General features: G+C 46.6%; 1 protein-coding gene across 1 annotated transcript; it reads right to left on the bottom strand.

The window, feature by feature from the left end:
• Nucleotides 1–2,177: 2,177 nt before the first annotated feature.
• PFAS (phosphoribosylformylglycinamidine synthase) lies at nucleotides 2,178–26,882 on the bottom strand. The gene is made up of 29 exons (XM_054995694.1): nucleotides 26,743–26,882; nucleotides 24,027–24,174; nucleotides 23,762–23,897; nucleotides 22,923–23,028; nucleotides 21,346–21,532; nucleotides 20,140–20,245; nucleotides 18,810–18,950; nucleotides 18,300–18,424; nucleotides 17,216–17,344; nucleotides 16,264–16,395; nucleotides 15,695–15,823; nucleotides 15,314–15,387; nucleotides 14,932–15,088; nucleotides 13,950–14,011; nucleotides 13,487–13,648; nucleotides 12,562–12,687; nucleotides 11,363–11,494; nucleotides 10,994–11,224; nucleotides 10,081–10,261; nucleotides 9,401–9,484; nucleotides 8,310–8,465; nucleotides 7,183–7,302; nucleotides 5,825–5,970; nucleotides 4,943–5,153; nucleotides 4,725–4,816; nucleotides 3,769–3,883; nucleotides 3,261–3,422; nucleotides 2,995–3,147; nucleotides 2,178–2,798 (listed from the first exon to the last, which is right to left on the bottom strand). Exons 2-29 carry the CDS (start codon nucleotides 24,163–24,165, stop codon nucleotides 2,476–2,478), a joined length of 4,017 nt encoding a protein of 1,338 aa, XP_054851669.1. The 5' UTR covers nucleotides 24,166–24,174; nucleotides 26,743–26,882; the 3' UTR covers nucleotides 2,178–2,475.
• Nucleotides 26,883–27,782: the final 900 nt, after the last annotated feature.

The following is a 27,782-nucleotide window of genomic DNA, read 5'->3' as shown; positions in this document are numbered from 1 at the left end:
CATACGTAAATCTAATCAAGAAAAATGCAGTCTGTTTACTAGTTAGGCCAAACTACTTCACACTTGTAAAAGGTAGAGCAGCAGGATTTGAATCCAGTGGCACCTTATAGACCAACAAGATTTTTCAGAGTGTAAATTTTGGTTAGTCAAAGCTGTTCTACTGCAGACCAACACAGTTACCCACCTAAACTTGTAAGAGATAGCAGTAAGTCGCAAGTTAAGATAGTCACAGCTAGTGATATACGTATCTCATAGATCCAGAGGAGTTAGCCGAGTAAGTCTGTAGTTGCAAAATAGTAATGAGTCCAGCAGTACCTTTAAGACTAACCAACTTTATTGTAGCATAAGCTTTTGAGAACCACAGCTCTCTTCACTTCATCAGATGCATCTGACAAACAGAGCTGTGGTTCTCAAAAGCTTATGATACATATCTCAGGTTCTGGTTCAAGGCATACGAGGTAGTGGGGAACCTTTGATTAAATCCCACTTTCGCTATTTTACACCACTATCACACTTTCAAGTTTTTTCCCAGAAGGGTAGTGACTCGAAGATCAAAAACTGTGACAGTAGATTAAAACATTTTCCCACTGGTTTCTGAATATTGTGATTTTTGAAAGGTCAGATTTGGACCCATTTACTCTTTTGCATATGGCCTTGACCGTATTTGCCCTCCACAGAAAGCAGAAGTCAGTGCATGGTGCATACCATGCATAAGAGGCTGAGCAAGTTATGTTCTGCCGAAGTGTGTATCTGACAAAGTTGAATCTGGATTTTTTTTTTGCAGGATCCATCCCTGGGTTTATATCTCAGTCAAGTGGTCCACTGATATTGTTTGTCAGGGGGTGGCCTGTATGTGATCTGCCAGCCATGAGAAAAAATATCTTCTAGGATTGCTTTGTGCTGGAAGTTGTAGCAGGCTATTTCTGGGTACCAGCCCAAATCAGTTTATTTCTACTACAGCAGAATAACCCAGTTAGCCCTGTGGGACACCAAAAGAAATAACATAGAAAAAAAGACCTGCGTGAGCTGAAATCAGAGACTTCTTGGGAACCTGGCACCTTATGCCAGGTTCCTTATGGGGCACATTTCCAATAACGGAAAGGGAGCAATTTTCACTAATTTGCCTCTGCCGCTACAGACCTCCACCTTGAGTCACAAGGGGGCAGGTGATCACCTTGAGTCACAAGGGGGCAGGTGATCTCCTTGCCCCAAAAGCAGAATTTCAGGGAATATTCTGGCCTGTGGTGAGATGGGAGAAGCAAGGAAGTGCTGTTCCACTGATGGAAATCACCACTGGATCCAAATCATTGTATTTTCTATTCCCAAGTTACATCAGCTTTACCTAAGTTAGCAGATAGATCTCATATTTTCTTGTAGACCTGGATTTGTCATTCCTCCCCCCACCCCCAAGAATAAAGTATGGTATTGCTTACAAATATCCCAGTATTCTGACTTAGAAGTTCAGAAGCACATTTATCCCTTTGATTCTATAATAATTTAGGTGTAAATTACAAAATGAAAACATTCAGGTGGTTCAGGGATGGTAACCAAGTTATTTTAAAAATTCACTTTAGGACTTTAAAACAACCACACACACTATACTGTTGCACTCCCTCAGCATCTAGATCTGCCAAATACTTCCAACAGCAGAGCAGTTGGAAGAAAGGCAAAGAGATCATCTGCTGTCCTCTCTCTCTTACCTACCTCCTCAGGATCTGAGGATTCAGCCACCACAAAACCCATATGGACAAAAATAATTTAAAGCTCTAGCCATTAGGCAAGGGGTCCCTAATCTTTTTGAGCCTACGGTCACATTTGGAATTCTGACACAGTGTCGTAGGCACAGCTACAAAATGGCTGCTGGAGGCAGAGGCAGCCACAAAATGGCTGCCACAGCTTACCTTCAGTCACACAGCAAGCTGTGGAAGAAGCTTCTGCCAAAGCAATGTTTTTAAAAATCTGCACAGCCAATCAACTCTCCAATGGCCATTCAGAAGCCATGCTTGGAAAAGCCCCACCTGGCCCCACCCACTTTCTAAAAACACTTGGCAAGCACTAGGAAAGGTGTTGGCGAGCACAATGGTGCCCATGGGCACCACGTTGGCGACCCTGCACTAGGCATTTCTTTCACCCCAAGTTGGAGAAGAGAGACTTACACACAACCATGCACATTTCAGAAGTCAGTTCGTTTTTATTGGCACTTTGGAAATTGCATTGGTCCCATGAGACTCCACAATGAGAAAAGCACAAACTTGTTCCTTGTGGCACAGTGTCGACCTCCTGTGGTCAGTGGAAGCACTGCCCCTTTCCTTGATCTCTCAAAGAATCGTTTTGAGTGAGGACAGCAACACAGCCAAGGGACTGCGACAGATTGTCTGGTCCAGTGCAGCTTATAAGTAACGGCAAGGTGCAGCTTGTGTGAGAGGGTTTATGAGGGCAATACTGGAAGGGTGGAGATGGCCTGGGGAAATATGCTCAAGGCTGGCCTTCAGGATAACGCAAGCACCATTCACAGGCATTCTGGAACATGCGCAGCCATGGGGAGACCCGCAGAGACTGGCGCCAAGCGCTTGGCATCCAGGGCCACTGCCAAGGCAGGATGCAGCGCTCGGGATGAGGCATCATGGCCAAGTGGCGTCCATCAGGAGAACAAATGCCGGCAATACCTAGTGGAGAGCCATTAGGATTCATAGGATACTCCTCCGTTGGCAGCCCCTGGTCATCCACGTAGCGCAGTGGGACCAGACGGGCAGAGCGCATGCGATCCAGGATTTCGGCTGAGCGGAACCGCATCCGACCTGGTTAGAGGGAAAGACAAGATGAGAGCAGGATTCCAAATATATTTATATTATCGCCTCTTCATATTGTCCAGGCAACTTTATTCTCAATGAAGATCAGGGATAACGACTAAGGAAAACAACAACTAAAGTTACCAACAAGGCAATTTCTGATTCCAGCAACAGGAGCCCTTATCCTTCCCCCTCCGATAATTACCTTCTCCATGTGCCACCCAGATGCCCAGGGTGGAACCAGCCATACCCCGCAGCATCAGCGCTGGACTTTCCTCGATGTTCAGAGCCACAAAACGTGATTCAAAGCGCCCAGAATTGTTGGGGCTCAGCAACAGCCCAGGTTTGATTGAGCCACCTAGAAACAGCAAGACCAAAGGTCGGCTGGTCGTCCACAACGCAGGATTTGCCACCTGCCCCACCACTGGAAGAGCTGCCCAGTGTCTATGTATGCCATGGCTATTCTCTTACCTGCTTCAGCTTCGGCATCCAGGGTTTCTGCCCCCACCCACCCAAGCAACGCCATCAGCTGGCAGCCGTTGCACACGCCCAGGCTGAAGGTATCTCTGCGACGGTGGAATGCCTGGAACTGAGCCTGCGCTCGGGGGTTAAAGGTCACGGAAGCCGCCCAGCCTGGAACCAAATGTGGACAAGAAACACGGTGAGACTCCCTCTTAGACTGAACCAGCAATCTCACCCTACACCAATCATCCTCTTGGAAACTCACAAAAGAGGACTTGGTGGACACAGACTGAGAACTACCCTCAATTTGTCCCCCTTCCCACTTTGCAAAGATTGGACAGAGGCGAGGCACACATGAAGCCGCCTTATACTGCATCAGTCCACTCGTCCATCTAAGTCCGTATCGTCTACCAGGCTGGCAGTGGCTGTCTCCAGGGACTCAGGCACAGCCTCTTCCACTGAGACAGCCCCTCCCTTAAGGTGAAGATCCCTGGAGAGGAGAAGCAAAAGTCTTCACCTTTGGCAGAGCCCAAGACATCCGCATAGCTGAACCCTCCGACGAACACCAGGCCTCGGAAGGAGTCCAGAGACATCTCGCCCGAGCACAGGTCTTCCATGTTGAGGTCCCAGACCTGCAATGCAGACCGGCAAAGGTGAAGAAGTAAAAGACTATTAAAGGAGGAAGCAAGCCAAGCTCACAGGGAGCATTTGGTGGTGAGAGAGGAACTCTGACTCCCTGTTCTTTAGCATGCCCACACACAATAATAAAATAGTAATAACTGCGCTTATATACCACTCTTCTAGACAGATCAGTGCCCCAACCAGGGTGGAGAAGAAGTTAGTGTTATTATTGTCCCCACAATACAGCTGGGAAGCAGAGGCTGAGAAGAGTGGTGGACCCAAGGCCACCTATTGAGCTCACGGCAGTAGTGGGATTCGAACAAGTAGAGTACTGATTTGCAGCCAAAGCACTTAACCACTGCGCTACAGCAGCTCTTCCCTTCACATGCTCTTCCCTCCACATTCCAGAGCCACCCCCAGTCCCAGCATTGTATCTCATTCCAGATACGTCAAGACAATCCAAGTTAAAAGTGGCAAATAATATTTGTACACAGGGAAATACATACCGTGCAAAAGCAGTGTGCATTAAAAATAAACACCCATCAAATTAAACTGGATGTTACATCTGTGTTACAAATTATGGGCATCTATGCTGGTATCTTGCCAACCAAGAAATATACAGGGCAGGGTTTTCTGTGGCAGCCGTCATTGCCGTGCTGGGATAGCCAGCCTCCTTTGAATGAATTGCCCCCGTAAACAGGTTGCATCTCACAGGGAGAAACAAGGGCTAGAAATGTGACTCTGGATGCCAAAAGGGAAGGAGAAACAAACAGCCTAAAGGTTCCCAGATCACATTTTTGTTTCTGAGAGCAAGCAGAGGAGCTTTTACCAAATCCGCATTGCTTGGCTCACCTGAAAACCAGCCATAAGGAAAGCAGCCACCATTTCACGGTCCCCGTTACTCCCTTCCTCCCGAAGCACAGCAACACGGGGGGCAGGCATGGCTGTGGGAGGGGAAGGGGGGGAGAAAAAAGAGGGACCTTTATACCATGACACAATCAACCCTTCCCGGAATCAACAGCTTCCTTCGGGTGCCCCCTTTCCCTCCCTGACACTGTCCCATCTCATACCTATTTCCCGTAGCAGGGGAAGCTCTTCATGGGGGTTAAAGGTCATGACAAAGGTTGGTTCTGTGCGCCTGGCCAGCCCGGTCTCTTCTTGGGCCACACACTCAGGGTTGGCTTGCAGCCGCTCTAGCTGGAAGCTGGTGGCTTCCCACCAGGCCCGTAACATCCCTACTTTCTCAGCCAGCACTTGCTGGCCATTTACAGTGACTCGAACCTGCAAGGAGAAAGAACCAATCAAGTAGCAATGGCGTTGGCAGTGGGGAAAGGGGAGGTTGTAGCCTTCACCTGTGGAACGGCCTGCCCAAGGAGGTAAGGAAGGCTCCCACGCTCCTGGTATTTTGCAAACTATATAAAGCAGAATTGTTCAGGAGAGCATTTTTATAAAGTAAGTTGGGCTACTCTGTAACAGATGGGGGCAGGAAAACACATCGTTTCAACTAATGTGACACTGTGTTTTGTACTTATGTTTTGTTCAGACAACAGCTCCGTTTCAAAATTCTGCAACTGTAGCTCTGTTCATTGCTTATTAGATGTTTTATCCTGTTAATTGTATTGGTAGACGCTGTGGAACCCGCCTTAAGTCTCAGCGAGAAAGGCGGACTATAAATAATGCAAACAAACAGACACAATCAAGATGGGGAAACAAAAAAGGGAAAATGAACAGGGGAATATGTCAGGTCCTCAGCTTAGTGAACCTCTCGTGCAACTCTACGACTACACAATCTTCCAGGATGCTGGCAAAGATTTTGACTAAGGCATCCCTCCATCCTCCTCCAACAGACTTTATTTCCAGCTCTTCCCATATTCCTTCCCAACTATTTACTATTCTCTACCTTTTACTATTTTCTACCTTTTTTAATTTTGTGATTGCTCATATATTCTCACCATGGCATTGGCTCCCCGGGAACCTGAATGCCCAACAGGTACACACCGCACCCCGGCTTCTTGGTATCGTTGGCAGACATCAGCCGCTGCTACGCCGGGCACCTCTAGCACCAGGCCGGGTTCCTCTGCAAACAGCACCTCCAGGGCTAGGGTGGGACAGGAGAGAAGCTGCACTGGTTACTAGTTGAGTACCGCATCCGGTTCAAGGTTCTGGTGTTGACCTACAAAGCCCTATGCAGACTGGGCCCAGCATACCTTCGGGACCGCCTCTCCCCATATCTTCCCTGGAGGTCACTTTGATCAGCTAATAAGCAGTTGCTGACAGTCCATGGCCCCAGGGAGGTCCGTCTGGCCTCTACCAGAGCCAGGGCCTTTTCGGTCCTGGCTCCGACCTGGTGGAACTCTCTGTCTGAGGAAACTAGGGCCCGGCAGGATTTGTTATCTTTCTGCCGGGCCTGCAAGATGGAGATGTTCCACCAGGCATTTGGTGGGGGCTAGGCTGTCCTCTCGCCGGCCACACCGCTGAAGACCGTCCACTACCCATGCAGGGGCTTGAAAGTGTGACGCAGGGTATGATGCAAGACCCAAGCCCTGCGTCTAAAATGCTGTATTTTAATATTTATATCCGCCAATCGAGAATTTTTATTGTATATGGAATAGTGTTTTAATGTTTATTTATAATATTTTTATTGTTTTTAAACTGTACGTTACAAACTGTATGCTGTTACACCGCCCTGAGCCTGTCTGACGGGGAGGGCGGTCTAGAAACGCAACAAATAAAATAAATAAGCTATGAGAATGAGGCAGGTGGGAGAATGGGACCAACTCCCCCACTGCCCTTAGCCATTCTCCCAATCCTGGGTAGAGAATCCTCCTATTCTCCGTAACCAGGGCTTTTTTTCTGGGAAAAGAGGTGGTGGAACTCAGTGGGTTGCCCTCGGAGAAAATGGTCACATGGCTGGTGGACCCACCCCCTGATCTCCAGACAGAGGGGAGTTTAGACTGCCCTCCGCACACTCAGCGGTGTGGAGGGCAATCTCAACTCCCCTCTGTCTGGAGATCAGGGGGTGGGGCCACCAGCCATGTGATCATTTTCAAGAGGTTCCGGAACTCCGTTCCCCCACATTCTTGCTGAAAAAAGCCCTGTCCGTGACCCTCTAACATCCCAAGCATCCCTCTAACGCTGGGATTAAATGTGGCCAACTAACAAAAGCTTCTGTGATGCTTTGGCCCTGGCCCCTTTTACGCAGTATTGCTAGGAGTCCGGGATGCTCACCCAGACCCCTTTTAGGGGAAAAAGCAGCCCTTTCCAACCCGCCCCCCCCCCCACGCTGCGCACTTCCCACCAGTTCACTGACCGTTGACTCCAGGGGCACCCAGCTCTATGCGGGCTCCACAATTCCCTGCAAAAGCCATCTCCAGCATGCACGTCAGAAGGCCCCCGTCACTCACATCGTGCCCAGCAGAAATCAAGCCATCTGTGGGCGGGTGAGAGAGGAGTTAAAAGCACTGCATTGGTTAAAAAGCAAAGCCACCGGGATCCAATCCACAGCAGCTGTTCATTATTATATGCTCAGGGCGGTGGAAGCGGAGTTGGTGGGACAGCAATGCTGTGAATGACCCTTCTTCCTGGACATCCGCCCTGCCACCGCTGGACTCTCTTTCTTTTGCCAACCAGGTGGCCAGAAGCAAATGCCGGCCTGCTCTCTGCTGGCTGGCAGGGCAGGAGCCATTTTCTGTTGCTGGGCACGTTCGCAGGGGTTAAGTGGTTGGGTTGTAAATCAGCACTCTGCTGGTTCAAATCCCAGCACTTCCATGAGCTCAAAAGGTGGCCTTGGGTGAGCCACTCCTCTCAGCCCCAGCTCCCCAGCCGTATTACAGAGATAATAATAACACTGACTTTGTTCACCGCTATAAGTGGGGCACTAATCTGTCTAGAAGAGCAGTATATAAATGCAATTATTATTATGAACTGCTGTAGCACAGTGGTGAAGAGGTTGGGCTGCGAATCAGCACACTGCTGGTTCAAATCCCACTACTACCACGAGCTCAGTAGGTGGCCTGGGGTAAGCCACTTCTCTCAGCCCAGCTCCCCAGCTATATTGTGGAGATAACAACACCGGACTGTTATCATCATCATCAGTGGTGAGTGAAAATTTAAACTACTTTGCTGAAAGATGTTACTATTACAATACCAGGGTGTGGGGTGGGGGGAGGGCAGGAGACCCTCATTCCAAAATGAAAGGCCCTGCCTGTTCCTTACATTGCTTCAAGTTCCCATTCAAAGCCCATTTCATCATCACTACTACGAAGGAAATAGCCTCAAGGGTGTTTTGATTCATGTACAGATTGCCTTTTGCAAACCAGCTAGTAATAGAGGGGGGGGGGTGTTTCCAGGCAGGCTTAAAGTGCTTAGAAAAGGGGGGGAGAGGACGAAGGCAGAGGAGGCCTGGAGGGATCATACCCCTTCCCTGCTTGTGCCTACCTTTCAGCAGCTCTTGGGTGACTTGGAAGCAAGAAACAAGAGTAGCAGGGCTATCCAGGTCTGGGGAAACATCCCCCAGCTGAGAGAAACACTGGGCCAGGGCGCTGCCCCCCAGGCGATGTCGATCTGGATTGACTGCAACATGAAGCAGGGTCCCTGGAATGAGAAGGAAGGCGCAGCATCAGCACGGAGGAGAAAACGGCTCTCTCCCCGATCCCAGCAGTCTTTTTTCTTTGGTGCTACACCCACATCCCTTTATCTGCTGCAGGGGTCTTTGTGAAGTTGGCAGGAAGCAAGGAGAGCTTTCTAGAGTCAAACCCAGACAAACTTCCTTTGTTCAGCATCTTTTGCGGTAGAGGAAAAAAGAAAGAGGCAGAGAGTGAAAAGAAATTCAAACTATTTCAACGGAATCTAAGGAATCTAAGGAATCTAAGGAAGTAATCTAAGCTTCCTAATTAAGTCTACCCAAGTATATTTACTCCATTTATACCCCACCTTTCGCCCACTGGGGACCCAGATCGGCTTACATAATTCTCCTCACTGCTATTTTATCCTCACAAGAACCCTGTGAGGTAGGTTAGGCTGAGAATGTGTGATGTGCAAACAGGCCCACTGGCTTCTCTTCCCATTCTTACTTACATTGGTCATTTATGTTATGCTGATTACCTGAAAAGGTGGAAAGGACCCCCCTCACACACCCTTTCCACTTTACAGAAGCTTATCTAGAGGTGATTCTCCATTGGCACAGATGACCAACTAATCTAACCCAACCAATTTTCTTACAACATCAAGATGGGTTGCTCTGTTAGTCTGTCTGTAGCAGTGGAAAAGAGCAAAAGCCCAGTAGCACCTATAAAACACAAAATTAGTGGTAGGGTATGAGCTTTCGTGAGCCACGGCTCACTTCTTTAGAGCTGTGGCTCACAAAAGCTCATACCCTGCCACTAATTTTGTTAGTCTTATAGATGCTACTGGACTCTTGCAGTTTCCTTATAAAATCCTTTTATCAAATGCTTCTACTTTTATGTGGCTTTTCTTAAAACACACACACATATACACAACAGAACATCTGATTAAGCTCCGAGTCTTACCTCTGCCTTCTGGACATTTAAGATCAGGGGTGACAGTAGATCTGATATCTGGGCAGACAGCATAAGCTGAGATAACCAGGGTCCCTGTTGGAAGAGGATACAAGGGAATCGTGGATGGATCATGGAGTTGAACTGGGCAATCTATCTAGCAGGTGTTCTTCTGCCTCTTCTCAGGAACCAAAAAGTCCAGCACCAATGCTTTAGTTTTGTGGAGCACAACAACAATGTGAATATGCTGGGTTGGTGGAAGTCCTATGCTTTGGCCAGGATCTCATTTTTGTCCAATAAATGTTACAGACACAACTGGGGAATCCATTTCTCTGGAGACTCTCCAAAGCCAGAACCTGAGTCTTCATTGTTTCCCCAGAGTGCTTTCAAATACTTTTAGTTCATGTCCTGAGATTTGTAAGTCTCTGTTCCCCCCACCCCAATGTGGTGTTTAATTTTTTCTGGACAAAGGCTACAACTTATTTATTTAAAATATTTTCGGCTGGTATCTTGGACATTCAAAGTGGTCCCAAATAACATTTTAAAATTGCAACCTCCAAAAATAACTGGGCTGGAAATGAGGATACAATATATTGTTTTAAAAAACAGCACCTCAGGTAAACAACCATGCTACTAACTTAAGGAGAGAAATTTTGGGATAAACCCTAGGACAACCTGCCCGCTCTTTTTACCAGGTGCCTTGACGGTTTCTGTGCCGACCCGGGCTGCCATGCTGAGCGAGTCCTTGCCGCCGTCAACAGCCACGCCCAGTTCCCCCATCACAGAGCACATCGCCCTACAGGCATTAGCCAAGGCTGCCCCCTCACCAGGGAGCTTGGCTGCCCACATCCAGTTCCCACTGCATTTCACATCCTGCAAAGATATAACAGTTTCTTCCAGGAGGCCAGGAGAGGACGAAAAGTAATATGGCACATTCATTAGACTAACACAAGGCACATTAAACAAGACAAAATTGGAATCTATAGCATCCAAGGAACAATTTGGGGTTAGGGGTCACGGGAAGGCTACAGCTTTTAAACAAAAGGGAATCAGATAACTATTCGGCTATTTTTCAGTTTTGTTACAGTTGGGGCAACAAAAATCTGTATGTGGCAATTAATGATTATAGAAAAATTACAGGAGCAAGGTAACAATTTAGAGACCAATTAGCTTTCAAGAGTCAAAGCTCCCTTTGTCAGACAGGGAGCTTTGACAATTGAAAGTTCACACCTTGGAAATTGTATTGATCTCTAAGGTGTGGTGGTTGTGGAGAGTGCCCTCAAGTCATAGCTGACTTATGACAACCCCTGGTGGGGTTTTCATGGCAAAAGACTAACAGAGGTGGTTTGCCATTGCCTGCCTTTGCAGCCCTTGTCTACAGTGGAGGTCTCCCATCCAGTTACTGACCAAGACCAAACCTGCTTAGCTTCTAAGATCTGACTAGATCAGGCTTACCTGGGCTATCCAGGTCAGGATCTGTAAGGTGCTACTGGACCCAAATCTTACTACATACCAACACAGCCACCCAGCAGAAAAATATATTAAGTCAGTAATTAGAGTAGTTGCTACTATACAAGTAATATCTAATAGATAACAAGGCCTCACCTTGAGGTCAGTGACACGGGCAAAGACCAGGTTGGTAAGAGCTTCTGCCACAGCCAGTCGAGCGCCGGCTGCTGGGTCAATGAGCCCCTTGATAGGCTGCTCTCCGAGGGCTGTGGCTCCTCCCACTACCTCAAAGGGCGAGAGGGCCACCACTGCAACATCTGCCAGAGGGGTATGCAGGGGACCCACGCACTGCTGCTGCGCCACCAACCCCGTCACCGACCGATCGACCTGGGCCAAAGGAGGTGAAAAAGAGCAGAAAACCCGGACCAGGAATAGTTATAACGTGCCAAATGCACCAGCCGTTTTTAAAGAGAATTCACAGAGTCCAGTTTGAAAACCCCATCTTTAAAAAAGTTTCCCGGGTACCTTATTGGTCAGGTAACGTTTACTAGCCACCGACGGTAGCTTCAGGACTCGCTGGAGGGCATCCACCACACTAAGGTCACGGGGCAAGTCCAGAGGTTGAAGGGCGCGCTTCACTCGCTTCAAAGTGAATTCCTGGTGGAAATGGAATAAACAAAAGTCTGCATTGTTACAAGCCAAGCTGGAATATTACCTCTAGTTTAAGGTCATCGCTCCCATAACAACAACAAAAACGTTGTGTTTATATACTGCTGTTCTAGAAAGATTAGTGCCCACTCAGACCGGTGAACATTATCAATGTTATTGTTATCCTCACAATACAGCTAGGGAGCTGGGGCTGTGAAGAGTGGTTGACCCAAGGCCACTTGCTGAGCTCATAGCAGTAGTGGGAATCAAACCAGCAGACTTCTGGCTTCAAGCCCAGCCACTTAACCATTATACTATAGCAGCTCTCAAACTATATGTTGGGTCTTTCCCACAAGTGGCTTGCAAATACGGGAGGGAGGAGGAATACAGTGAGCTGGGAGAAAAGGTAGTAAGTGGGAAGCTCTACAACTAACCTGGATTTACCACTGCATAATTTTACTATGTTTATTGTCTGCTTTTCTCACTAAGGCTCAAGGTGGATTACACAGTATAAGTCAATGCAATCAACAGGACAAAAAATCTAACAAGCAATGTCATAGGACTAGGATTAGAGAAATCAGAAACAAGCATCAAATCTTAGATGTGATTCAGAATGTCGAGATGATGCGTGAAATGGCCTCAAAACAGAGCCCTTTGCTCAGTATGGTACGATGGGTCGAGTGCCAGGTGAGCATCAGGGTTCCAATCCCCACTCGGCCATAGAAACTCATTGGGGGGCCTTGGGCAGTCACACACTGTCAGCCTAACCTACCTCACAGGCTTGTTGTGAGTATAAAATGGAGGAAAGGAGAAAATGTAAGCCAGTTTGGGTCTCCATTGGGGGAAAAGGCACGGTATAAATGAAGAACATAAATATGTATAAATATTGAAACAGGAAAAGATAGAAGTTTGCTCGCTTGTAAATGAAATTTCCTGTATGTTATGTTGGAGGGGGAAAGTAGGACAGAATCCCTTTGTAAACAGGTCCCCAAAAGTAGAAGTGAGTTCCACTTTAACGAGTATAACCATCTCTATTAAGGAACTCCTTCCCGTGGAGGGGAAAAGTAGTAAGTTACCTTGCGTGGCATCTTCCCCAGCACCCATTCCAGTTTCAAATTCACAGGGGTGGGTCTTCCTCCCGCTTGCCCTTCCTTAAGCTCCGCATCGCTTGCCGGAACCTTCGTGTCATCGACCAGCACGATCTGTCGAGGATCCGCCCACAGAAAGGAGGAGTCACTTCCACGGACCGCCTCCTTCCTAAGCTCTTTCCTCTTTCCTAATTAACTCCTCCCCCCTTTTGCCTCAATGCACCCACATCCTACCTGGTCCCACCCACCCGTCCCCAGCATTCTAGGCCAAGCCACCCCTACACAGGCCCTTATTGTCCAAGCAAGATGCAACTCCTATATTAAGTCATCCTTGTATCCATCCGGCTACACAGCTAAATCTACAGTATAGGTGTTCATTATATCAAAAAAATAGATACTTTTTATAAGGACCCCAAAGGAGGGCAGCTCTTCTACTCAGCAATTAAGTTTGGGGCAGGCCCTTCTCTGGGTGCCCCTACCTCGCAAAAGTTCTTCCTTCAAGATTTTTATTCCAATTTTTTAAAACCCACAAGATAGTTAAGTTTCGCAGAAAAAATGTTCCAGGAGTGAGCTATGAGAAGGGTTCTGAGTCCTTCACAAAAATTAAACATTCTTAAAGATGTTCTGTTTTCTCTTTGATACTTGAAAAGTAAACTCCAATCGTGGAAACTTTCTAATCTGCCTAGCTTCTCTGGAAAATGCTTTGTAGCTCTCTTCTTCTGGGAAAGGATACAGTGCACTTTTTTCTAAATCAATATACATCACATCAGTTCCAGGACACATGGGCAATTTCCGAGATTGTCCTAACCAAATCAGGGTAGTTTGCAACTTGGACTTTGCTTGTCCTCCCACTGCTGCACTCTCGACCCTCACATTTGATAACCTCCATTCTTGGGCCCTCACACCATCTTACCCGTCCATCGCCTGTAATCCGGCCTACGAAGTCAACAGGACACCTCTCACGGCAGGCCAATCGCCGCAAGAAGGTCGCATCACGAGGACGGAGCAGAAGGGCATTGGACTCTTGGTACTCAGCCCCCCAAATTTCCAGGACACTCAATGTGGGATCTCCCAGCTGGGCAAGGAAGGGAGAGAAAAGCGATTGAGCTTTGGAGTATTACCAAGGAGTAACGTTGTACACGACCTAGTGCTAATTGTAGGTTTGGGGCAGAGAGACTTGCAAAGAGTATAGTTTATCATCTGTATTTTATCTGGCTCTCTCAACTTCTGCATTTGGGCTTAAAATCTATTGTTCCTTTTCCTTGGAAAAAGAGACAGGGTGTAAAACAAAGGCATCAATCAACAGGGATATCAGAAGACTGATGTCAGTGGAAAGAGACCACAAGGTGTAAAAAGGAGAGACCAAGATAACAGACCTGGAAGCGGCTTGCATAGATAGTGGCCCCGGCTGGTTCACTCAGTTCCTTCAGCACATTCCCTAAGCAGAGCAAAAGAATAATTTGCAGGCCCCCAAAATCCTTAGAGATGAAAAACTTTATATTTTTGTTGTTGTTATAATTTACAAAGTTTATACCCTGCCGTTCTGCCCACATCGTGGCCACTAAGGCAGCTAACAGATTAAAGACATACATAGTAACCACATGTCTTAAAAACTGTTAAATAAAACCAATGAAAAACACATCATTAAAGCAACTAAAACAAAGCTTAAAATATACATACAAAAATATAAAAACAACAAAATTAAAACATGGTCACTAAGGCAGCTAACAGATTAAAAACACACATAGTAATAGCATGTCTTAAAAACCATGAAATAAAACCAACCAAAAATATATCATTAAAGCAACTAAAACCAAGCTTAAAATACATATACAAAAACATAAAAACAACACAATTAAAATATAGGGCAGGAAGGAAGGAACACTAGATGAAGACACTGGACAATGAGCTATCGTTGTTTGTTATTGTAAACATTTCTTTACATATATTTACAAAGTATGGTATATCATTTTTACTTCATGTTATTGCTCCCATTGGGTTCCAATTGCAAGATTTAAATCCAGTGGCACCTTAGAGATCAACAAGATTTTCAGGGTACAAGCTTTCGGGAATCTGAGCTCCCTTTTTCAGATTCAGGTGTCTGAAGAAAGGAACTCTGATTCTCAAACGCTTATACCCTGAAAATCTTGTTGGTCTCCAAGGTACCACTGCACTTAAATCCAACATACCCACCTAAAACTATCTTCTTGGATTGTAATTGCCACTTGGCCACAAAGGTTGACTTTGGGTCTGCCACACTCTCTCATCCTAACCTTGCACACCACCCTGAACTGTATATATTGCGTGTAGTAATAACAATATTGTTTAGCAGCCACATCCCCTCTTCCAAGCATTCACCATTGCCTCCAGCACCCTGGTCATGCAAACTGCAGATCGGGTTGTCCTCGCCGCTTTCCACACAGCCTCGCAGCACTCGGTTCATCTTCTGTTCCATCTCAGCATCCCCTCGTTGCACGGCCCCAAAATCCAGCTCGCTGGCATTATCGCCCTGCACCTGGCACACAAGAAGCATTGGCAAGTGTGAAGGACTTTACAGTGAAATACTGTAGGCTTTGTCAATGACAAATCAGGAGAGAGATTAAAATAGCCCAATAAGCAGTATGATTTTAGCAACCCACCCAGGCTTTCAAAGGCATCCAAAGAGCCTTTACCTTAAGACGTCAGAAGAAGACATACCACCTTCACCTCCAGAGATAAATGGAGAGCCCCTCCAACTTACCTGGATGGAGGAAGCAGCTCCTCCCCCAACACCAATTCGATAGACGGGGCCTCCAACCTTCACAACATCCATACCTGGAGATTGAATACAGTACTTGCATCATCCTGGGCAAAATTTGGTACTGGGTACCAAATCTGACACTGGGACTTACAATTTTCATTTAAAAAAAAACAAACCAAGTCTCTAGCCCTCGTAGTTCAAAAGACAAGCTTCAAAGCACGTGGGCAATGCCAGCTGAAGAGAGGGGGAATATTTCCAGTGAAGGGGGAGGAGATCTTTAGAACTTTGCACAGGTCTTTGTTCTTCCCCATGGACAGCAAAGCAGATTTATTTACCCTCAAGCCCTTGAGATACAGTGAAATAATAGTTGTAACAATTTACCAGGCTGCGGGGCTTCCTTGAGCACATGCGCATCTTCCATGGCCCCGATGCCACCGCTGAACATGATGGGTTTGATCCACTCGTACCGCTCACCATCTGCCAGACGCTGCCCAAAGGAGCGTGCAAATCCTGCATGGAAGTTGTGTTAACAGCATCATAGAACCATAGAATCACAGGGTTGGAAGGGACATCCAAGGTCATCAGGTCCAACCCCCTGCACAATGCATCGATTTCGAGTTTCACTCCCCGACTTCTCCAGCCGTTCCATCTTTGGCCCCCATATTGCCCTTTTGTTCTTCACAAACTCCATTTTTTCAAAGGGGAAAAAACGCCAATTCAACTTTTAGACCATTCATCACATGAATCTCCCTTATACTGAGTCAGAACTTTGGTCTTTCAAGGTCAGTATTGTCTATTCTAACTGGCAGCTGCTCTCCAGGATCTCAAGTACAGGTCTTTCCCACTGCCTACTACATGTTCCTTTAGTGACACCAGGGATCAAACCTGAGACCTACAGCAGGCCTCTGAGCCACAGCCCCATCGCCCAAGAGACATATCACAGTTCTCACCTGCTAGCACAGGTTCCCCAAATTTGTTTCCGTAATCGGAAGCACCGTCACTAGCTCCGATGGCCACCTCTACAGGCCGAGCGAAGTTGCCTGGATATGGGAATGATGCATCCTCCCATGGTAACGAGTATCCTGCAGCCAGGAATGGAAGAAACACAGGATGGACTTCCACCATATGAACAAAACATCAAAATGCACGTTCTGCCTTCGACTTGGGAATGGATGCCTCATCTTTGTGTTTCCACTCCATCTCAGAAGATCATGACGTGACATGACACGGATAAGGCTTTGCACATCCCAGAGGGCACACATTGCAGTTTTGAAATCTAGCTCAGAATTCAGCATCTGAGAAATCTCAGCTTTCGTTTTTTTAAAAAAATCAGCCAAGTTTCTAGTCCACACGAAAAACGAAAAAGAAAAAAAGAAAGAAGCAGCCAAGTGTCTAGTCCATCAGAAAAAAAGAAGAAAAAGAAAATAGAAAAAAGCAACCATGTTTCTAGTACATAAGGGGAAAAAAAGAAAACAGGCAGCCAAGTTCCCAGTCCATAAGAACAAAAGGGAAGAAAAGCAAAAGCAAGTTTCTTGTCCATCAAAACATATTAATTAGTACATCTCAGAAAGGCAGGGGAAAGATAAGTGTGATTTCCAGATAGGAAAGAGTGGGACTTGAGTGCTGTGCACACATCCCTTAAAAGCTAGCAAAAGCAATATAAAAATGTATTCAATACACTGAACAGTAGCATCTGGTTTCCCCCTTAAACGTACAAAGTTGATAATTGACATTGAGCCACAGTAGGGATGTATACAGTGTCCTTATTAGAGAAAGGTGTCCAATAAAGGTCTTTGATAAACAGTGGAGGAGATGGTCTTGAGAAGTCCCCAAGCGCTCGGGAATTTGAAACATCCTTCCAGCTCACACGCTTCACTGGCGGGCGCAAGCACTTCTCCTAACCTGGGATATGGAGATTGCCGAAGCTGTACCCAGCTGTGCCCGCAATCACATGGGCCCCACGACCTGCACACTGTACGTCCCGGATTCGCCCGCCTGTCCCAGTGGTTGCCCCGCTGAAAGGAGCAACACCTGCAAGGAGAAATTTAAAATCATGTCATCAGCATCTATAGTGAAACACCACCAGAAAGACAACAGCCAACAAACCTACCCAAGAGTAGGAAACTCATCCTGGGGCTATTGGAGCTATTTTCGATTCACTCGAAAGCCAGCTTTGCGCTATGATTTTTTTTTTTTTTTGCAGGTTGGCATCATTTAATATCTATTCTGATTTTCCTGTCATTTAAACAAGCTGCATACATTCAAAGGGTAGATCTTAAACTGATCTCTCTCACAGAAATCCACTCAACTCAGATTGTTCTCACAGTTGCAAGAAAATAAGGAGCAGAAACGGACTCTGCCCCTTCAGCTGCCTTGAAAAGAGGCATGATATAAACCCTGTAACAAATAAATCAACATTGCATGCAGAGGATCCTGTTTCGGAATGCTTCTTTACCTTGTTATAAAAACTCCCTGCAGAGAAAAGTAAAGAGTTATTCCCCTGAGGTGCTAGCTTTCCATTTGCAGGAAGGTTTTTATGGGAAGGAACATTCAAAGTGGAGATCCATCACCTGCCATATGAAATTGCACAATCCATTCTACTGCTTTCAGCGCTCTGCCACTTGGGGTGTGAATCAGGCCTTGAGCAGGATAACCAAAATATATCTGCTTTTTCACTGAATCAAAATCCTGTTAATAAAGGACTTTTCTCTCCAGTTAAATAGTGTGCGATAACATGGATTACAAATCACTAATTTACCCTTTGGGAAAAGATTTCCTGACTTGTTCACAAAGTCAGAGGCTTGAAGAATGTAGAAATGTAGGATATAAGGAGCTACTTTATACCACATCAGGCCAATTGGACTCCTTCTATCCTGTCAGGGAGAACGTCTTCTAGGTCTCAGACAGCAAACAGGCCTAGGATGTTTGGGATGCGCTAGAGAACCCCTCTTCTCCATCGCCACCCAATCTTTCCCATTTCACTCACCAGTGGGAAAGTTGTGGGTCTCAGCTGTGAAAATGACATGCCGAGTGGACGTACGCTTCTCAAAGGGGCTGGCACGGGACGGGTCTCTGGGCCACAGCGAAAGAATCTCCCTGCCCTGGATTGCGCTGAGGGAGAAAAAAAATCAAACACAAAATATATAATACAGCCCCAAAAGCCACACGACTGTGAACACATGAAGTTGACTTACACCCAATCAGACCCCTGGTCTGTCAAGGTTAGTCTTGTTTATTCAGACTGGCAATGGCTCTCCAAAATCTTAGATGGAGGCCTTGCACATCGCCTGCCACCTGATCCATTTAGCCGGAGATGCCGAGAATTGAACCTGGGACCTTCTGCATGCCAATCAGATGCTCTACACTGAACCACAGGCGCCTTACAGGGAAGGGCAGGAATCGGCAGCCTCAATAACCATCCTCTTCCATGAAGGCAACTGAGCTCAGGTCAGGCGTTCCAACCTCCCTGTCTTCAGCTCTCCAGGGAGAAACCCACCTGCTGTTGTCACAGAACTTGATGACGTTGTTGGGGTTGCTCTGTTCTTGGGTCTTCATGATGGACTCGAAGAGGGACTCTTTGACCTCCTGCCCGTCCACTACGAGGCGACCTTTGAAAAACCAGTGCCGGCTGTGTTCACTGTACAGGATGCAGAATGGGAACAAGACAAATTTTGGCTACTCGGAACTCCCAGGGGAAAGATGGATGTTTTCTCTCAACTTTCAGACCTCGCACCCGATTAACGTTAAGAACTTTGGAACTTCAGGTGACTTCATCTATATTATTATTATTCTTGAGGCAGTTCAGGTGACAATAGTTTTCGAAGTGGACTCGCTTGGATTGTTTTTATGGTTATATGTTTTGTAGCTTGATCGTTTTTCAGATTTCATCCTTACTTGTATTATTATTTTTAAATCAAACCTTCATGTTGTTGGGTATCTTATTGTAATCTGCTTTGCAGAGTTGCGGGAAAAACAGAATGCAAAGGGTTGAAATAAGTTCTTCCCAAGCAAACCTTTATGGCTTTGTTTTATTATTGTTTATGGCTTTATTATCAATAATTCCCACATATTTTTGACTTTATTGTGTTGTCTTTACTTTGAGAGGCATCTTGAGCAGGTCGCTGGAATGGAAGCATATAAATTTGCTAATTTAATTTTTAATGCATTTAAAAATAAAATCATTGGGTGGCAACATGTAGTCTATTTATTGGGTAAATTAGTCAATTAAAAACTTCTTGGATCGACCAAAAGGACATTCCAATAAACTGAAATGCTAATTATTTTTAAATAGATAGGAAAGGGGGGTAGGCGCTGTCTTAGAAGCACCATTCCTCCTTCTCTTAAGCAAAGACAGGAAAGGTCTCTTCTGTAACCCTCACGGGCTAGCCGCTGTGATGTTCTGGTCAGACTAGGAAGTCTCAGGTTCGAATCTCTACTCTGCCGTGGAAGCTCACTAGGTCTCAAAGTCATCCTTTGCAGCCTCCATTCCAAGTGAACTGCTATTAGCTGTACTGTATCATGTGCATTTATTTAAACTGTTAGCAGCTACAGCTATTGCTTTGCTGTGCAGCAAGCTCTGAGGGAAGGAAGAGCAACCCTGATGAGAGCAGGCTGAAAGAGCAGAAAATTGCCACTCTGTTTGCCTATTTACAACGACCACAGATCATTGCAAAACGGGGCAGAAATAAAGTGGGTCTCCAGAAGAGAGTTGACATGATCCCTTTCTAAAGAGACAGCTGAATAACTCATTGCCCGTGGCCCTGACCCTTGATCCTCAAGCGGCTCCTGGATTCCCTCTCCCCTGCTCCTTATAGCAAAGCACATACCTGTTTGACTGGGCAAGGTCAAAGCACTCTACGCTGGTGGGATTCCTGCCAAGTTTCTGGAAAAGGTTGGTGTAGAAGTCCAAATCCCAGGAGTCAAAGGCCAGACCTGCAAGACAGAGGAGTGTTTGTGAAACAGACACAGCTCCCTTCCGAACCACACAAATTCGTGGCCTGTTCTGCCTCAGGCCCAATTCAGAAGAAGCAGACAGATAGCGTCCAACAAGGAGAGGAAACTGAGTTACTTTATTCGAACAGAGGGAAGACCGTGGATACAAGGGCAATAAAAGCCCAGTAAAACCAACCGTTCTTCAGAGGTCTGAGAAACATTACACCAACTTTTATCACCTTGGGTTCATTATGCATTCAGCAAGTTATTGGTTGAGTTAGTTACGTGTACATATGACTTAGCATCATTCCATTGGTTTAGCATAATTAGGGGTGGTCCCCTTACTCAATTAACACTTGTAAAAGGTGTTTATCATTTCAAAGAACAAACACTCTTTCTTTGGCAACTCTGATATCAGTTCAAGTATCCATTGGGCAGATGTGTGTCATTTTCACGACTAGCCCGGATCATCCTTTTCCTCTCTTCTACTTCCCACCAGCCGTAAAGAACATCATAAACCAGGGGGATCGAAAATTCTAATCGCAGGGTTGCATTTTCACTGCAGAATCTCTGTGGCAGAGCCAATACAAGTGTATCTAGCCCTTGAAGACCAAAAGTCAGAGCCTCTGTCTGCTCACAACTCACAAAAACAGTAGACAGGTTAAGACATGGGCCAGAGAAACTATTAACTAAGGCTGCAGTCACACCAGAGTTTAAGATATGCTCCAACTCTGCTCTGAAGGCCTCACTTGACTAGGAGCCAAGTGACATGATCAGCCTAGTCACATGACGCAGCTCCAGCTGGGACTGTACCATTTCAGACTGCAGGCAGAGTTGTATCCTCAAATGTTCTCCTACTTACCCGTGTACACCTCTCTACAGTTCCCTCATTTTCAACCTAAAATGGCACAGTCTAGCAAAAACGGCATCATGTACCCGCAGACAGCGTGGTTTAGCTGTGATAGTAGAGGAAGGATTTATCTTCTTCCCCTTAGTTTATCTATCAAGCAACTGCATCCACCTCACACTCACACACACACACACACCACAGTCTCATAGCTCTGGCAACCTCTAACCCTCGCAGTCTTGGTGTCTCATACCCAGCTGGCTGTTGGCTTTCTCCAGAGCAGCTCTCCCTTCTCCTAATATATCGACATGGAACACCGGCTCAGGGCGGACGGCTATAGAGAAGCTACTGATGGGCTCTGGGTAGCACTGCTCAGTCATCCGGTCATGTAACGAAGCTATGAGACAGGCTTCCTCAGACGATGACGGACGTTGGTCACACTGGAAGACAGAAGAAGTGGTTACTGTCAGGAAAAGAGTTCTAAATCAGGACAAAGTTCTAGGTGATCCGGTGGAGAAAAACTTCGGTGTTAAGAACTGGACCCACAAGCTACAAGAGGAGAAAGGAAGATCCATATGGCCCAATTCTGACTGGATTCAAAGTTCCCTCTCATTAAAAGTTCCAAGGACCCACCTATCATGATCGGGCAAGTCAGCATGCTTAAAACCTTGACAAATAGTGCGATCAAAAGGACTCCAAGAAGCCGGGGTAGGGGGAACTGATACAATTTCATTTCCAGTCTTCTGTCATTTCATACTTCATGTATTTCTTTACTTTAGTGAGATCATTTTTATGGTGTTTCCTACCACAACATGTTTTGTGTGCATGTGTGTGGGTCGCGATTTCAACCTATAGTGCTGGGGTCACTGAAAGAGAAACCGAAACTGGCACACATTTATTTATTTATTTTGTTCATACCTTGCCTTTCTCCCCAATGGGGACTCAAAGTGGCTTACACCATTCTCATCGCCTTCATTGTATCCTCACAGCAACCCTGTGAGGTAGGATAGGCTGAGAGTGTGTGGATGGCCCAGGATTGCCCAGCAAGCACCCATGGCAGAGTGGAGATTTGAACCTGGGTGTCCCGGATTCCAGTTCAACGCTGTAACCACTACACAATACTGCTTCAGTAGCCCTGTGCACAAGTTACAATGAATCCTGCATGTACACGCATACATCTGTTTCTATGAAACAGCAAATGTGCATTCACTTTACAAATGAAACTAGGGACCAGTGCCTGGATAAATGTGAGGCTTATATCATGTGCTCAGCTGTACATACATTGAATGTAACATGAGAATTACTCAATGCATGTTTAAATCGAGCGTACATTGATTCTACCTTCATCCCCTGGAACTTGTGAACAGGGCTTCAGTGAAATAGATGAAATTGACACAACCAGGGCTTTTTTTCAGGGGGAACGCGGGGGAACGGAGTTCCGGAACCTCTTGAAAATGGTCACATGGCTGGTGGCCCCGCCCCCTGATCTCCAGACAGAGGGGAGTTCAGATTGCCCTCCACGCCACTTGGCGCGGAGGGCAATCTCAACTCCCCTCTGTCTGGAGATCAGGGGGCGGGGCCACCAGCCATGTGACCATTTTCTCCGAGGGCAACCCACTGAGCTCCACCACCTCTTTTCCCAGAAAAAAAGCTCTGGACACAATTATATTTTTAATTTCCTTAATATTGATAAGAAATCTCTTCTCCTGTTGCCCCACCTGCATGTGGAGAATCAAAGATCAACATTTAAGGAACAAGCCAGGGAGAGAGTGGGAAGTGGAAACTCTTGTCAAGGAAAGTCGGTTTGTGAGGGGAAAGACTGACGCTCACCTTGATGAGGTAGCGACGAGAGCACTCAATCCTGTCAACCGTTTCCAGTCCAGCCGCCCGACACACCGATACGGCATTAGTGGAAGCTGCTGTTGAGAAGTTCAATCTGCAATCGTCCATATAACACTGCATGTAAATACAAATTTTGAACTTGCTCACATACACGCAATCTCAAACCCTTCCACTGTAACACACGTGCAACATACTACAGCCTCACCAACCTAACCTACCTCACAGGGTTGTTGTGAGAGGAACTGGAAGAAAGGGCTTTCCTCTGTTCCATTCCGAGCGCCTTGAAGGAACATCAGGGTAAAAATGCAGTGAACGGAGACAACAGACAAAGGGCCTGCAACATGGTCTCTGTGCGTGCCTTGGCACCCAGCGGCACCTTTCCTGGCGCCTGCCAAGTGTTTTTAGAAAGTGGGCAAGGCCAAGTGGGGCTTTTGCCCAGCAGGGTTTCTGATTGGCTGTTGGATTTGATCGGCTGCACAGATTTTTAAAAAGTTGTCTTAGCAGCAGCTGCCGTTGCAGCACAATGATTTCCACTGTGTGACCAAAGGTAAGCTGCATGTACGCAAGAAAATATTTTTAAACAATATGTTCATTTTAAAGGGCATCCTATTAAACAGAGCTTCTGCCTGAAATGCTGAAGAGTTGCAATTAAGAGTTATGCATGTCCTCACCGCCTGATCTTGTCTGGTTGGCTCCGCCTCCTGCGGCAGCTCGTTTGTGGCTACATCTACCACCCTATGTCAGAATTCCAAAGGTGCCTGCAAGCTTAAAAGGATCAAGGATTCCTGAAACAGACACTGTGACGCTCTTTCTGCAACCTGACTTACCGGGGTCCAATCTCTATCAGCAGATCCGAAGGGGACGGGCTGAGGAAAGTCTTAGTGGCAATGTCACCGTGTTCAAAGGGGCACCCAAAGATCCACTGTAGCAACTCGGTCGCCTTAGTGTCTGGGGGCTTTTGCTCTGACAATGAAACAGAAAGAAATGAGGCCACTGTTACCCATAAGCCGACAACCAAGTTATGGCTGTCCAGTGCTCTCACCCCTCCCTCTTCATTTTATATCAGGCGCCAGTATGGTTCCGCATCTGTACCTGTCCAGTTAACGTTGAAGCACAATTCCCTCTGTACGGCTCGAACGCTGTCACCCAAGGCAGCTCGGGCTGTGCGCAGAAGGCTGCTTGGACCATTCTCAGTCTTGCTGGGCCGCTGGTAATAATGCACTACAACCATGGCGGGGTCCTACAGGGAAAAAATGCCAGGTCGTAGCTTAGGACAGCAGTCCAGAAAGGGGAAATGCAAGGAAAGGAGATGGAACGAAGTGGAGACTATCAGGGGCAAGCAGTTCCACTTCTCAGAAATAAAAGCGCCAGATAAGTACAGAGGAATAAGATGCCGTAGTGTGACTGATGAGGAACATACAACAGGCAGAGGATCACAAAAGAAGCAGGCACAAGGCTTAGAGACAGAGCGGTAGTTTTGCATGCAAAATGCCATCCACATCCATGGCAGCTCCAGTTTAAAGAATCTCAAAAGTTTCAGGTAAGAATTTTCCTTGTCTGAGACATGCCACCAAAGAGGACAATATTGATCTAGACAGGGCAATAGACCGACTTGGTGCAATGCAGCCTTCTATTTTTGATAGGCCTATAATCCAGAGTTTAAAGAAAAAGGCAGTAGAGTGTATTTAATATCCATCAAGATGACCTGAGAGGAAATATGATTGCACGAATGAGTCTGGGGGTGGGGAGGGAATTCTATCCAGATCCTTTGAATCTCCAGTCACAAAGCAACACATAGAAGAGACAGCGTCAGAAAAGGACTGGCAGCTTGCTAGAGCAAAAATTCCGCATGCAACCCAAGGTCAGTGCCCTGTAAATTGTTCACACTTCTTGCTTCATCCAGGTAACATTTAGGAAATATCTTTCCGTTATCCCCTTTCCAAATTCACGTACGTAGCTAACTATACAAAGTACACTTCTAGGGGTTTGTTCAGTAGTAATGCAATTTGTGGCAGTTCTGCTGAAGTTGCCCTTGATTGTGGCTGAGCACACACACGTCATTGGATGTTGCACGATCAGTGCGCTGTAGCAATCTTTCGCTACTAGATTCTCTCGTCTGGATGAGCCAGTCCAGTCGCAAATGACTGCTATATGCTATGACAGCACAGGATGTGTGGATGCATCTCTAGTTCTCCTGAGAGCAATAGCATCCCAGTTAATTATAAGGCAGTATGGTGTAGCAGTTGGAGTGTCAGACTAGGATCTGAGAGATTCATGTTCAAATCCCCACTCGGCCATGGAAGCTTACTGGATGACAGTCAAAGACACTTAGCCTAACCAACCTCACAGGTTTGTTGTGAAGATAAAATGGAAGAGAAGAAAATTTTGTAAACCACTCTCGGTCACTGTTGGGGAGAAAATTGAGATATATAAAAAAAATAAAGACTTTCCATTAATTTCAATGGGGCTTCCATCCTAAAGAGTTGTGCCCTTCTAAGATCACTGAAAGCAATGGGCAGTTTGTTTCAGATTGTTTGTCACGATTAACTTTCACTGGATTGGGACCTTCATTACATAGAAAGAATGCAAAAAAAGGAAAAATACTTTTTTTCCTAAGAAGGGGACATAATACTACCTGCGTCTGTCTACATACCCATGGTATAGTAATCCACAGCAGGGAACTATAATTGCAAACTAATTCATATATGTGCATTTATTTGTAGGGGGACTAGTACATCGTGATGGACTTGTAGGCAAGGCCAGATCCTCGCAGGTTCTACCAAGCGACCCGACTTTCACACAACCTAAAGCGCTTTTCACTGGGCTCTGTTTAAAATATTCAGCTGAACAGCTTCAAGCATAGCTAAACCAAACATACATGTGTGAATCTCGCCATCATAACAGACATTAGGAGATGTACAAGATTTGGGTCCAGTAGCGCCTTAAAGATCAGTGTCATGTGCAAAAGACTGTGCAAAGTTCCCGGGCAGGCTATGCGTCTGTGTGATATGCATACGAGTTGAGTGTTACTTTTTTAAAACTTTATTGGAAAAGAAAAAGAGTAACAATACATAAAAGGAAAAAACATCAACAGTAACAGAATATACAACAGCTCATGTAAACTAGAGAATATTGCTCTTCTCCATGTCCTTACTTTATACTCAGCATTTTATATTCAACTTTATGCGTGTGTGTGTTACGTGCCATCAAATCACCTCCAACCTATGGCGATCCTATGAATGAAAGGCCTCCAAAACGTTCTCCAGTTTGCTCAGATCCCGCAAACTGGAGGAAGTGGCTTCCTTGATTGAGCCAAGCCGTCCCGGTTTAGATCTTCCTTTTTTCCTACTGCCTTATACTCATCGTTTTATATTCAACATTTTAAAATATTCATTTTCTAATTAGCTGCTTCCATAAAAGCTATGCTTAATTTTTCTTAATTACCAGCTACATAGTCAAAAGGGACTTTCCATTTTCCCTGAAATTCTAAGACTAGCCTGTTATGCATATATGAAGTTGATGTAGAGTCACAAAATCTGTTCATCCGAGAGTTGAGCGCTGCTCTTTACACGGAAGGGATTTCCGTGCAGAAAAATGGTAACGTCTGAAAGCGCGAGGGCTAACCTGTCCTACGAGTCTGCAGCTGCACTCTCGGGTAGAAATTTTCTCCAGTTTGCAAGAGACCGATCCCAGAAGCGCCGCCTCCTCCGGCTTCCCCCCGATCCGAGCTACGTGCACCCCGGGGGTCGTGGGAAAGCTTGGGCCGCCTCCCCCCCCCCCCCGCGGATCCCTCGTGGCACCGAGTTACCTGGCGATCCGAGGAGGAGTCCCTTTCTCCCTTCCTTCTCTCGCTGCGAGCGATCGTCTCCCAGCCTGGCTCGCCTTCGATCACGGGGCAACAGAGGCGACTCTGTGTTCCCCGGGGGAGTTCCGTGCACGGGTCTCCCCCTCTTTCGTGGGAAGGAAAAGCGGGATTTCTACTGGCGGACCGGAGGGGCGGGGAGGCGGACGCTAGAGGCGGCGCCCTCCCCATTGGCTGGCCCCTTTCCTCCCCGGCGCTGCATCCCTCCCCGCTGTCCTTGAATGGAGGCACGTGGGGGGCAAGCAAGTTTTGTTTGCCCGGGAGAGAGATCGGGTCATCGGAAGGGAACCGCCGAGGGACTGAAAGAGAATTGGCACGCCCCCGGCCCCTCACCCGCCTCGCCCACCCACGCACCCCCTTCGGTTTGTAGGGTTGCCAACTCAAGGCGTGAAGCCTGGGGAGGGGAGAGGTCCCAGTGGATCCCTTAATGCCTTGGAGTCCCACCTTTTAAAGCAGCTGTTTTCTCCAAGGGAACTGATCTCTATAGTCTGGAGATCAGTCGCACTCTCTGGAGATCTCCCGGGCCCACCTGGACGATGGCAATCTTATTTGGAGTCTGGTGTCAGGAGCAGAACCCAGGTGTCCGAGCCCTCCTGCCTGAAGAATCCCCCTCCCTCCGCTTTGTGTAGGCTTCTGATGACCTTTGGACTCTGGTGCCAGAACAGAACCCAGGCGTCCGCGCCACTCTCCCTGAAGATACAATAACAATTCCCCTCCTTCTGCATTGGGTAAACTTCTGGTGATCTTTCCCCATCAGTGTAAACGCTGATGAAAGTGGAGGGGGCAAGGGTTTGAGGGTGCCCAGTTGCATTTTGCCCAGCGTAATCAGAGTGGAGGCCTGCCAATCTGCCGCAACTGCAAATCTAGCTGACGGTGGGCAGGGACCCAGCCATGCTCATATTGAAATAGACATGCATTTATCTGTAGTCTTTATGGTACCACTACATTTTTATTAATTTGTTAGGACAGGTTAACAAGGCTGCCCT

Source organism: Eublepharis macularius, chromosome 12 (genome assembly GCF_028583425.1).
Source record: "Eublepharis macularius isolate TG4126 chromosome 12, MPM_Emac_v1.0, whole genome shotgun sequence".
NCBI classification, from domain to species: Eukaryota; Metazoa; Chordata; class Lepidosauria; order Squamata; family Eublepharidae; genus Eublepharis; species Eublepharis macularius.
Note: the sequence above shows the minus strand (reverse complement) of the source record. Positions and strands in the feature narration are given on the sequence as shown.

What these genes read in the sequence shown, in the direction of transcription:
- PFAS (XM_054995694.1), bottom strand. Translation starts at nt 24,165, where the DNA reads ATGGTTGTAGTGCATTATTACCAGCGGCCCAGCAAGACTGAGAATGGT. An exon ending in TGGGGAAGATGCCACGCAAG is followed by an intron (nt 11,495 to 12,561) that starts GTAACTTACTAC and finishes CATTTCCACCAG; the next exon opens with GAATTCACTTTGAAGCGAGT. An exon ending in CCCGTGTCACTGACCTCAAG is followed by an intron (nt 10,262 to 10,993) that starts GTGAGGCCTTGT and finishes ATATCTTTGCAG; the next exon opens with GATGTGAAATGCAGTGGGAA.